Below are 12340 nucleotides of genomic sequence, written 5' to 3' on the forward strand. Positions count from 1 at the left end.
TCAAAAAACTTGAACCCCATAACGGTGACCCCCCAAAAATTAAGGCCGCCTTTGACTGGAAACTAGTTATACCTATTTCCATAGCCCACTTCTCAATCCTTCAAATTTACCCATTGAAAAATTATATACAAAAGTTATGAAAGTTGGCATCCCTTCCAGTTAGGAAAAAAAAATCAAAAATAATACAATAATACTCTATTGTTGAATACAACCTTAGTTTCTATTCACAATTCATATCACATAAAAACTTTCTCTACAATTCATCTGCTAATGTTTGGTCACTTCATCACATTCATTAAGCATGTAAAGTTTTCTGTCATATGACCTCCTTCATTCTCGGCTCGGTGCTAAAGGCAGAGACTCACACAGCCATTCTGCATAGTCACCTTCAGACTCTAGAAAAGATAGAAGAAATTTTGCTTCAGTCAAATTAAATTTTATATTTTGACAATTTCAAATCAACAATATTCAAAACTTGTCATGAAATGACAAATAGGAGATTTTATACAATTTTAAATATTAGGGTTTTTATATAATAATCGAAGTACAAATGGCAGACCAAAAACAGAAAGATGAAGAACATGTTGAGGAAGAGGAGGATGAATATTGCACTGATAGTGTGGACATTTCAGCCGAAATCGAAGGACGAAGGAAAGGAATCATTCAATATAATGAATACCAGTGTTTTTAAAAATGCTCACGATATGAGAATTTTATCTGTATACCCATCGTGATTATTTTTGAGAAATTCAGTTTTCTGCATTTCGTAAAAAAAGATAAAAACAATAGGATATATTTTTGTTCATAGGTCTTCGGTAGATGAGCACATAGTCAGATTAACCAGCGACATCCTGCAAGAGAAAACTTACTCATTGGACATGACACCTTACAATGAGTAAGTCGTAAAATGACCAACTTTTAGGTACTTAACTTATTTTTTCCACAGAAAGATAAATTTTCAAGACAGGATTGATATCAACATTTCACAGATGAGAGAAATATCTCAATTCTTAAATGTAAAATGTGGAATGATTGATAAAATGAATATCCTGATGTGCATTTTGACTTTCAAAATTTTCGATATTCAACATAATTTCAATGTTAAACTTGATTCTTTGAAATCTCAAAGAGAAAACATAATGTTGAGTAAAGCTGATGAAAGCATGATACCAGTAGAGCTTCTCGAATTGGACAGAGTAATGAGGGAAATGCAGTATCGTCATCATGAAAAATCTATAAGCTATAAGCAACAAAAAATTGTAAGTGAAAGTTTTATTTGAAACCAAAAAAAATTTAACATTTTTCAATGAATATTTATTTTTTGAGGATATGCAATTAGAATATGAGAGAGTAATAGGTATATTAGACGAACAACTGGAATACATGAAAAAAAATCTCAAAAGGCTAAAAGAAGAACATGAAAGATTCCTTGCGGATACCCAAAGAGCCGAACCACTTCTAATCGACTACATAATACAAGCTGCTGTAGAAGAATTTACTGTGGTTATCGAACAGTTTGAATTCAAGCAGAAAAAAGGATGGAAATCTTTGTATGGCGATGAGGAGATATTAGGTCTTTCATTATTGCAAAGTACGCTATCACAAACCAACAAAATATCGACTTTTTAGATACTCTACAATCCAGAGGACTTGCGGTTTCAAAATCTGGATATATTCTCACAGAAGCTGGGGAAAAATTGAGTTACAGTGAAGCTGAAAAAAGAAACTTGCTAGAGGGTCTAGATTTTCGAGATAGAACCCTCAGTAAAGATGAAACAAACGAAGACATTGTTCCTACTCCATCTTCTGTTCAGACAATTGAAGAATCAGAAAAAGGTGGGTTATAAATCATGTTACCGTTTAACTCTTCACGTTAAATTTAAATTAATGTGGCCAAATTAGCGCAAGCAATATGTATTCTGATCGCAAATGAAAATAAACGTAATAAAAAATATTTGGGTTCACTCCTCACTATAGATTAATGTATATAGATGATATAGGATGACATTCAAATCCGATTTGACATTCATTAGCTTTTCTAAAGAAGTCTTCAGAAAAGCGTAGACTAGAAGGTCCAGATCAAATCATCACAATCAATTAGAACATTTAGTTATTTAAATCTTTTAAAGAAACACTTTCATTCACAAAAAAAAAATTGTTGAACTTTGGAAATGATTGATTTTTGTTGGCTTAGTTAATTTCGAAGAGTTCTTCAAGATATGAATGGATAGTTACATATTTTTAAAAGAAAATTAATTGGTTAAAAATTTAGTGTCGCAATATACAGATTTCGAGAACACTTGGAGAAGAATAGGTCCCTGTTCTTTTTTTAGATAGTTCTCTTAGAGAGACTTTGGATAAATGTTTGGATAGTCTTGGTAGTCCTTCCTAGGTGGTACTGATAAACCACAAATCTGAATTGAACGCAGTTATCCTACTACATAATCTCTATACAATATCTGTCAATTTGACATTGATTAGAAATGAGTTTTATTGATAGGATGTAATTCAAAATGGTATTATCTGAAGAAACTTTAGAAATTATTAGCACTAGTGTAACAGAATTAATAGGTTAGTGGTGTTTTTCTTGTTTTTTGATGAGAAGTTCATAATTTATGATACAATTAACTTTCAGAGAGTCTCGCTAGTCAAATATCTACAGAAGATGTGTCATACCTTAAAGAAACGCTAGGAAAACCATTGACTCTAGCAATAGCGGAGATAACCGCAAAGCAGCCAAGAGATCCCATACATTACCTAGGACACTGGTTATTCAAATACCGTTACAATCAAGAGTTGGACATCACACAAAAACAGGAGTTTGAGGCTCTAATGGTGGAAAGGAACAGATTACTGAAGGAAAAATTGGTTTGATAGATATTAAAAATTCAAAATTTAAAAAAATTTAACTTGTTTCTTTTCTCAGCAACGGCTGTATGAAGAAGAAGCGAAGTTGGTAATTTTCGAAATGATCAACAACGCAGAAAATGAAGCGATTAGAAAAGAACTCGAAAGAATTCTGAGGGAGCAGGTAATGGGAGGTGAAGATGAGGAAAACGAACAGGCAAATAAAGAATATGAAGAACTGAAGAATCTACTGAAATCGATGCAAAAAAATTAATATAAAATGTAATTTAAATTATCTGTAATTGTACTGGTCAGTTTATTAGAGTGTTAAATATAATTATATACAAATGAATTGAACACTTTTTAATGCTTTCAATAGTTATTAGAATTAGAGAAGACCTTTTCGTCTAATAGGTGCAAACAGGCAATTTAAGCAAGCCAAACTCAAAGTATAAAAATTGGAACAAAAGGTTTGATCATGGTGAGCACCTTCAATAGGCCATTTGACAGCATACATTTATCGACATCCTTTTAGGCTTTGAAGGGCAGCAAATGTACATAAATTCATTGAAAAAATTTTGTTAAGTGTGCAAAGAAAGGGCTTTAAAAACTTGTTTGAATCAATATTGAAAACAAATTAATTAACGTATGACACTAGATTTATTACATAAGGTCCTGCAACAGTGTTTTGGTGCCCCATATATCTTGTTGGGAAATAAAAAGGAATCAATTTTTTTTTATAAAGTTAACTGAAACTTGAAAACTACGTTATAAAAGTCACACAGGGTGTTCAGTATTTCCAAGGTGGGTATTTTTGCTCAAAATTTTATTATATTAGTAGCTGTCAGATGACCTATTATCAAGATAGGCAAATAATTCAAGTGATATGACGATTTAAAATTTTTTGTTTGCTTAATAGATTTTTGGCTATGTTTATGCTGATTTCTTACCTTTTTATCGAAGTAGTTGAACTTCTGCTCAGTATGGAACAAGTTTCATTATTTCATTCAGAGGAAATATAATCTCCTTCCAGTTCAACACCTAGACAGAAACAAGTTATTTCAATAATGCACAACACAATAATATTCATTTATAAATCCGATAATACTAAATATTTGAAGCGAACATAACCAATCGAGAATTAATCAGATGAATTTTTTTTTAGATTCGATAGTTCTTAGTTTTTTTTTTCAGTATCCAATACGTGGAAATTTCTTTTTCAATTTTATTGCCAGGGTACAAATTGACTAAACCCAATTGTGTAGCCTTTCGACAACGAATAATTCGAATTTGAAATTTGCCTTAGGTATTATGTTTGTAGAGATGGAGCAGAGGAGATGAAATTGGACGAATAAACTTGCAATGAAATATCTCACCTGTTTAGCGCTAGTAAGAACTAGATCCGCATGGCGTTGGTCTTGCAAAGCGCATGGTATTTTCTTGAGCGTTATATAGCGGATGAGTGTGCACAGGGCTGTGCTAAGTCAGGCGCAAAAACGCAATCGCAGCTGTCACTTAGGTGCCATAGGTCGTGGATTGGTAGGACGCTATAACTTTCTATGAAGATACGTTAAAAACGAGCAAACTAACTACTAAACCAATACTGTTTTTTCAAGCGAATTTCATTTGTTTTGGGGGTGGATTCACACAAAACAAAATTCAATAGATGTTTCATCAGCACATGTTATCCAGAGAGGGCTTCAAGTAGCCCATTCGATTTCAGTATTTTAGCTTCCATCACCAGTACAAAATATAAAATAACAAATTTTCAATTGTCCTAATTATTAACAAGTTCTCGATTTCATAAATAAAGTACTTCCTACCTATATTTTCAGGATATACAGAGAAATTCAGCTGTTAACAAAGTTTTTAAAAAGATCATTAATGCATTTCAAGGAAAAAACGTGAATACATCCTAATTAAATTTCTTTAATTCTGTGGAAAATCTGTTCATTACTGCCACACCTTGTAGAATAAAATAGTGTGGGAATATCTCAGTTATATAAATATTTCATTATTACGTGGATACTGGTTTTATCCATTATCTGTCAAACTTGTGATACAAAAACAGTTCTACCAACCAGCAATTTTCAATGCAAAAATCACTAAACGATATTTACGGAAATATTCCATTAATTTCAATGAAAATACAGTGAATTAGAGAAAATTATGTATAATACTCATACAGAAGGCCCATTCTAACACTTGTTTATTCAATATCTCGCCACTTAGTGGCTCGAATTTTGAACCTGTGGAATATCAACACCTTTTGCATTTTTATTATAAATAGCTATTTTTGTATAAAGAGAACGCTGTGAGAGAGAGTCGAGTTTGAAGAAAAATATATTAAATTCATGACTCAAAAAGTAGATTTATCATATTTGTAAAATATTGGTCTAGCTGCTTTCTTCAACTAAAAATCAAGGATCAAATTATGATAAGATTGATATGTAGAAAGTAAAAAAAATTGTATCTTTGAGATAGCCATCAATTTGCAACATGGAAATTTCCTAGTATTCACATTTTTTTCTTTAAAACTGCATAAATAATCCATTACTGAAGTATACTAAGAGCTGAACCACTTTGTATTACCATTCAATTCTACAATCCCAAAACAGATGCATTACAATATAATTTTTAGATATTTTGTGAAGAATTACAACTGTAAAATTAAAAGCATGCAACAATCAGATTTCTCAGACCAACAGAAGTATGTTGTAATTAATGTCATTGTGTCAAAACTTTTCTAACGTAATTGCAATGCCATCAATTAGACAAAGACTCAATTGGGCAGAATCTATAAGAATTATTCAAAATCATCGTGATTTTTTTATTACATAACCAAATTTATGCAGCCCACTTTGAAATCAGCTGACGACACAGAACAGCTGCTAGGGGGACATCCGACGCTTCACATATCTGATTTGTAACAACTACTTCAACCTGTCCAGTTGGCCATGCGTATGCTTTATTTGTTGTTTTATGTCCCCCAAGCGGCTGATCGGACCATAGAGTGCTGACATCACTCTACCGACTTAATTTATCCAGATTCCATTCCCAGTTGAAAGTTTCATCCCCTAGAGTTTTAATATCGGCGAATGCATATTCATTTGAACGAAAATTTTTTTGGTTTTTTGTGATCTAGATTTACAACAGATGTTTTTTTTTCCAATTGAAACCTTCTTGAAAGTTTTCATTTCATGTGTATTTGGGGAATTGATTCATGATTACAGTATACGAAAATCGATAAAATAACGTATTCATGCAATTGAAAATGTTTCATACATGTGAAAAAATTACTACATATATTCATCTTTTTGGAAGTGATCGTTGAGCGTTGAGCTATTCAATGAAAAGTTGAACGCCTATCAGAACGCTAATAATCTTTGACGTAGCAGTACCCTTAACTTCCCTTTGCATTTGAGGAGTCATTATTTACTGACACTCATTCTGTATTTTGAGGTTTCTTACATCCACAAATGAGCAAGGGCTCAATAGAACAGTTAGGTTAGTTTTGTAGATGTTGGCATATTTTATTTCATCAAAAAAAAAAAGTTTTATTCAGGTGAAATTAAGAGTTTGAAAACAACTTTGGGAAAATGGTAATTTAAAATTCAACCAAGTTTATATTTATTTCTTCTTTTATATGGAGTATTGATTAATAATTGATTTATCAGGAGTTTTCTTGGATATGTAAGAGTTGAAAGAGATAGCCCCTTCAATAGTGGACAGTGAGATCACGAGGCATGGAGCAAGCATTTTAGCGCCAATGTGTGATATAAATTTATATAGAATGTTTGCCAAATCTACATTTTTTACAAAGAGGTGATATTTCTCAGTAATTCTAGCTATTGCCAATAATCATAGCTGTTTTTGAAAAATCATGCCTGTTCATCAGATATCTCATTCAAAATAGCAAGAAAATGTTGAGTAAGGAATCGCAATAAATAAACGTTCGTTTATATCTAAATGTTCCATTTATTTCTATACATACATCTTTCATTTTAAGAACACGTTAAAAAAAAAACAAACACGTCCTGATTTCAGAAAATATCTATTGGAAAATTTGTTTCTATAAAAACAAATTCTAAATATCAACTTAGAAACTAAGAGGGGAAGAAAATATGAGAAATACCGAAAAGACAAAATTTTCTCATAGGAAAATTGGAATTATGATTATATTTTGAACTGGATCTCGCAAAAGTATAATTTAAAAGTCCCCATCACTTTCATTACTATCAATAAAACACTTATAACTCAATGTACAGAAAATAAACCCAACATTTTGGGCTGGAGTTTATTTATGTCAGCGCATTGGCCAACCGAGCGTCTTTGTTCTGTTGAAATTAAAACTTGCGTCCACCTGGGCCCGCCGACATACGTGGTCCACCGGCACCACCGCTTCCAAAGCTACAAATAAATAACGCATAACGCTAAAATGATGGACATAAACTTTCACTTGTATTTCTGATCCATCGGCAGAGTAAGAATATATTCCAACTCATACGCAACAATGTACGTGCCAGTCCTTTCCACAAAACAGAAGTAGAAACAATTTATAAAATAGTTCCTTCGCAAAGAACAGAAAATATTATCAGGTTAGAGATTGCAGAGTTTTTAGTGTCGGCCATTCTCTCGTTGAAAATTGAATTATAGTAATTTGAGTCAACTCTGGAAACTACGGCATTTGCAGAACTATTCATTTAATGAATTACTGGCAAATATTGCATACTGTGCAATATCACATTGTGAATTTTTTCTCAAGTATATTATTTTTTGACGAGGCAAGCACTCTTAGGGGGTAGTCAACTTTGATTTTGAAATTCCGTTATAATTTTGATAGGTGCATCAGAACAAATTTCAACTTCTTCAAAAAACATTTCGCAAAATTATCAGTTACTAGAGTTTTTATATTTAAAATGACGCACAATAATATTAATCAAACAAAAAGACATCGACAATTTCTAACCTTAATAACTTTTATAAATTTTATGTTATTATTTCAATAAACACTTAGTATCATCTAACGAGAGAAATGGGTCTTTTGCACCAATTTTGTGATTGGTGATATTTTTTTCAATACTTTCAACTTTTGCTTCATGGACTGGCCCCTTAAAAAACAAGATACCTTCAAAAATGGCACTGAAGTGTTACTAATTATAGTCTCCTATAGACCAGATATTTTGGAATTCATGAAAAAAAAAACATTTATAGATAAAAAAATAAGTTTTAAAATTCAATCTGACAAAATATTCGAGACTTCATAGTCATCAGAGATGTCTAAAACATCTTAGTACAGTCCTAGCTCAAAACCATAGTAATTGCTCATGCTGGAATTGACTCTTTGATAATGGTAAAAATATGGTCATATTTATTGACATACTCTTAAATTGAACTATCCATTTATTCGCATTTTTGGTCCTTGAATTCTAACCTCAAAATGGAAACTATAATTAGAAGGTACCAAGATGTATCAAAACCCTGCTGTGTGCACTGATTTCATTATTTTTCTTTTGATATAGTCCACACATATAGTTACTTTGGTGACTAGAGTTAGCACAGAATATAAATTATTCTATACTCAAAGGTCACGAGAGTCGAGAATCGCGAGAAATGTCAAATATAAATGATGTATGCACCATCTGTCAAGATCTCTCAAAATCAAGTAGGTACAAATTTGAAAAATCTCCCGTTTTTTCTGGTATAATTAGACACACCATGGTTTCTATGCATCTCAGAAGGTAATGCATCAAAGTAACCTTTGAATTGTATGTCACTTGATTGTCAATATGTTAGCAAAAAAATGCATTTTGGCATCCTCCGAATTTTACTTTTTCATTGTAATTTTTTTTTACCGAATATTTGTGCTAAATGAAAATATCAACTTGTTATGTGGTCAATAAACATGTATAAAATGTATAAATCTTACAAGTATTTCTTCAAAAATAATATTGAAACTAAAACTTATCTAAAAGTTGTTTTTTTAGACCCAAAACTTATTGAGAAGTGTTAAATTACTTCCGAATTCTGAAAAACAATGAATTTAAAGGAAACTTTTTATTTGTCAGATATAAATTTAATCGATGAATTCCTAAAACTTATATGCAAGAACTTTGAAGAAACATCTCAGTGCCATTATTGAATAACTTCCTGTGAATTTGGATCAAGTAGGTAGTAGTTTTTCCTACTTAGATGGAAATCCTGATACTCGCAAGTTGGTATTCAACTGAGTTAATTACGTTGCGCAATCAACGAATTTAAAATTTTTTCATAAATGAATGTCGGGGCAACATCTGCAAAGAACAAAGAATTTTTATCTTACCCTCCTCGTTGTTGTGGTAATGGTGGGTAAGCACTGTCATATGAACCTCCACCGCCTCCACCACCTCTGGGACCGTTATTGTAGGAGTCTCCATAGCCACCACCACCGTAGTTTCCTCTATCGCCTCCGTATCCACCAGCTTGACCGCCTCCGTAACGATCACCGCCACCAAAACCACCGGCGCCGGGACCACCTCCGTATCCTCCATTACTGTAACCATTTGGACCACCATTATAATCTCCACCCCTATATTCAGTTCAGTTTAGAGTAGGAAATGAAATTTTCAACTTGATAATGAATTTAATAATTGAAAAATAAACTAATTCAATCCGATCACTTACTTGGGTCCATTATCCCTTCTGCTATATAAATCTCCCGTTCTGTCAAAGCCTCCTGAAGCACCTCCACGTGGACCACCTGGACCAGGTTGATCCATCATTGGAGGTCTTCTATCACCCCCCATGGGTGGTCGTCTATCTTCAAAACCTCCTCTTCTGTCTTCAAAGCCGCCTCCTCCTCTTTCTTCACCAAATGACCGGGATCCACGATCTGAGTTGTAAAAACATTCAGTTAGATTGCCTCGACACTCATCATCAAATTCATATCAATTAACTGAAGATGTTTTGTTTCATGCTTTTGATGCATTCACTTCATTTTTCAGTTGTTTGACTATATCTTATAGTTATTTACCTCCGAAGCTGTTATTGAAGGGTCGCCTGTCTCCTCCAGCAAAACCGCCTCTTCCTCCTCCAAAGCCACCACCAGGTCCAAAATCTCTTGGAGGTCTATCATAACCGCCTCCACCGTATCTGTCACCACCACCGCCGTATGATCCAAAATCGCGTCCACCACCATAACCATTTCTAGGGCCTCCACGGAAATCTCCACCCCTTGAGTAAGGGCCACCTCGGTCACCTCCACGACCTCCACGCATTGGCCCACCGCCTCCTCTACCACCACGGCCAAAGCCTCTTGGTTTTACTCTGCCTTTTTCTACAGAAATCTTTCCCCCCATGAAATCAGTACCATTCAAATCTTGAATAGCTTTCATGGCTAAATCGGCATCTTCCAAATGTAAAAATCCACATCTATTAGCGATGTCACATTCAGCGATGGCGCCATAATTTTCAAAAAGTTTTCTGAGATCATCAGTTGTTGCTTGGGGAGGCAAACTCCCAACAAACACCTTCGTCGTGGTTTCAGATCGCCGACTCTATAATGAAAATTTTCATTACATCATCGGTTACATTTAAAATCTACAAAAAACTTACCATTGTGTACGTCAATAAAGAATCACTTAAAAATTAGATATATGAGTAAGCACAATGGCGGCGGATAATATAAAGCGTTTGCTGATACGACGCTTCCGAAACCGAAAAGAAAAGGCTTGGCTTCTCTCTTCGAAAACGCGCCTAAAGAGTCGGACCACAGATAACTGGTTTTCTCTAATACATACTTGATAAAAATGAGATATGGGTCGAAAAAATTGTAATAAAGAATTAATTATACTAGTATTCAACTATCTTCTTGGCTTCGATCTTCAGGATAAAACCAAACTAAAAATAAACAGAAAGTTGAGCTGTAATATTCATTAGTCTGGTGGGAATTTCAATGGCCAAATTATTTGAATAAAACTATAGGAAAATGAATTTAATTTTATTAATTTGTTCTTTCTCGATCCAAATAATAAAATCAGTTCATAAAATCTTATTTTGACTTGACTTGAAGAAAACTCCTAGTCCATATCTATGGCACAGATTACTATAGTCTGTGTCTATAGTTTCTGAACCACAGACTACAAATATAATATGAATGACAATCTTTCAAATAAAATAATATATCAATCTTGACAAAAAATCCAATTTTAGATCATAAAATGGCTTTGTCTGTAATAACAAGACAAGTTCTCAGATTCCCAGGTAAATAACTTGGATATATCACAAAACTTTCAGCGAAATGAGTTTCAAGTATTACTCTTGATAGGTGCTCTCTCATTATATAACTTTTTAGCTGGAATTCCACAACACATTCTATCGCTAAATGGAGTAAATGCCAAGAGAGGATTATCAAACACTCTCTTACATTCAAATCTACTCCGCCCTAAATTAATTTCTCAAGTTGCAACTAAAAGATTGATGAGTGGGGATCATGCTAAAAAATGGAAATTGGAAAAAATATTGACAATTATAATGTTCCCAATTATACCAGCTACTTTCAATAATCCTGGAACAGAAATTTTAGATAACTTGTTCGCTATATTACTCACAACACATGCCCATTTGTAAGGAATCTTGAAAATCTATTGAATCATAATTACTATTTCATAAATTTTCAGTGGTTTGGAAGCAATTGCTAAAGATTATTTGAGACCAATTGTTGTTGGCCCTGCACTCTCCAAAATTGCTGTAGGTGTGGTATATGCTTTAACAGCTACTACTTTGGGAGGTTTACTATATTTTAATCACCATAATATTGGAATTGGTGCCGCTGGAAGGCAAATATGGTCTATTGGAAAAGAAAAAAAAGAAGTAGCCTAACTATGAACTCAGTATTTAATATTTTGTAATATATATAGTAATGAAGTTTGTTGGTAATTTGTCGTTTTTATCTCTATTATTCTGCAGAGAGGTATCAGCTGATGTCATTTAGCATGTTCACTGTGACAAGTATCCCCGGCATTGTTGTACCTTAAAGTTAGTGTGGCACCGAAAATACATATAGTTGGACAACTCCAATGCTATTCCTGATACTGATTTCTCCAAATAAGTTGTTTTTTCAACTATTTACATGTAAAATAGCAATTGATTTTTATTGTAAAATTCTACTTAAAACTACTTTATTGGTAAAATTATCACGACATACGCTTGTCATGCCCGTGACATTGCCCATTAGTTAGATAAAACTCGAAAAAAAATTACACATGTATCCACGGGGACATGAGCTGCACATAATTTGAAATGGGCAAAATCTATTGTCGCAGTGAATGTGTTAACAGCTGCTAGGGGGGCATTCAATACTTCATGAGACTACTTCACATGTGACCTAACCATGTGGCTATATGTATTTTTTGCTCATTATAACATGTTCCCCCAGCAGCTGAACATGCCATAAAATGCTCATACTGTTACATGGCTAACGTGATATTCTCAAAGTTTGAAAATTGACCTGTTT

General features: G+C 33.3%; 3 protein-coding genes across 5 annotated transcripts; 2 read left to right on the forward strand and 1 right to left on the reverse strand.

The window, feature by feature from the left end:
* Positions 1-180: 180 nt before the first annotated feature.
* Positions 181-10601, reverse strand: LOC123679113 (TATA-binding protein-associated factor 2N-like). 3 transcript variants are annotated; one of them, XR_006747353.1, is made up of 6 exons: positions 10441-10601; positions 9860-10382; positions 9511-9718; positions 9170-9415; positions 3798-3888; positions 181-395 (listed from the first exon to the last, which is right to left on the reverse strand). XR_006747353.1 is itself a non-coding variant. In XM_045616505.1 (5 exons), exons 1-5 carry the CDS (start codon positions 10441-10443, stop codon positions 7194-7196), a joined length of 1008 nt encoding a protein of 335 aa, XP_045472461.1. In that variant the 5' UTR covers positions 10444-10601; the 3' UTR covers positions 6806-7193. The 3 variants fall into 3 exon arrangements, 2 of the variants coding, with proteins under 2 accessions (XP_045472461.1, XP_045472453.1); XM_045616505.1 differs by lacking the exons at positions 181-395; positions 3798-3888 and adding an exon at positions 6806-7257 and having other exon boundaries at positions 9170-9379; XM_045616497.1 differs by lacking the exons at positions 181-395; positions 3798-3888 and adding an exon at positions 6806-7257.
* On the forward strand, positions 524-3199 carry LOC123679087. Its single transcript, XM_045616463.1, has 7 exons — positions 524-651; positions 809-895; positions 947-1259; positions 1327-1573; positions 1630-1836; positions 2636-2868; positions 2927-3199. Exons 1-7 carry the CDS (start codon positions 551-553, stop codon positions 3119-3121), a joined length of 1383 nt encoding a protein of 460 aa, XP_045472419.1. The 5' UTR covers positions 524-550; the 3' UTR covers positions 3122-3199.
* A 340-nt stretch (positions 10602-10941) lies between the features above and the next one.
* On the forward strand, positions 10942-11763 carry LOC123679166 (putative succinate dehydrogenase [ubiquinone] cytochrome b small subunit, mitochondrial). The gene is made up of 3 exons (XM_045616595.1): positions 10942-11088; positions 11180-11450; positions 11505-11763. The coding sequence occupies exons 1-3, from the start codon at positions 11046-11048 to the stop codon at positions 11704-11706; spliced, it is 516 nt and encodes a 171-aa protein (XP_045472551.1). The 5' UTR covers positions 10942-11045; the 3' UTR covers positions 11707-11763.
* The last annotated feature ends 577 nt before the right edge of the window (positions 11764-12340 follow it).

The sequence above is a fragment of the Harmonia axyridis genome, chromosome 1 (assembly GCF_914767665.1).
Source record: "Harmonia axyridis chromosome 1, icHarAxyr1.1, whole genome shotgun sequence".
NCBI lineage: Eukaryota > Metazoa > Arthropoda > Insecta > Coleoptera > Coccinellidae > Harmonia > Harmonia axyridis.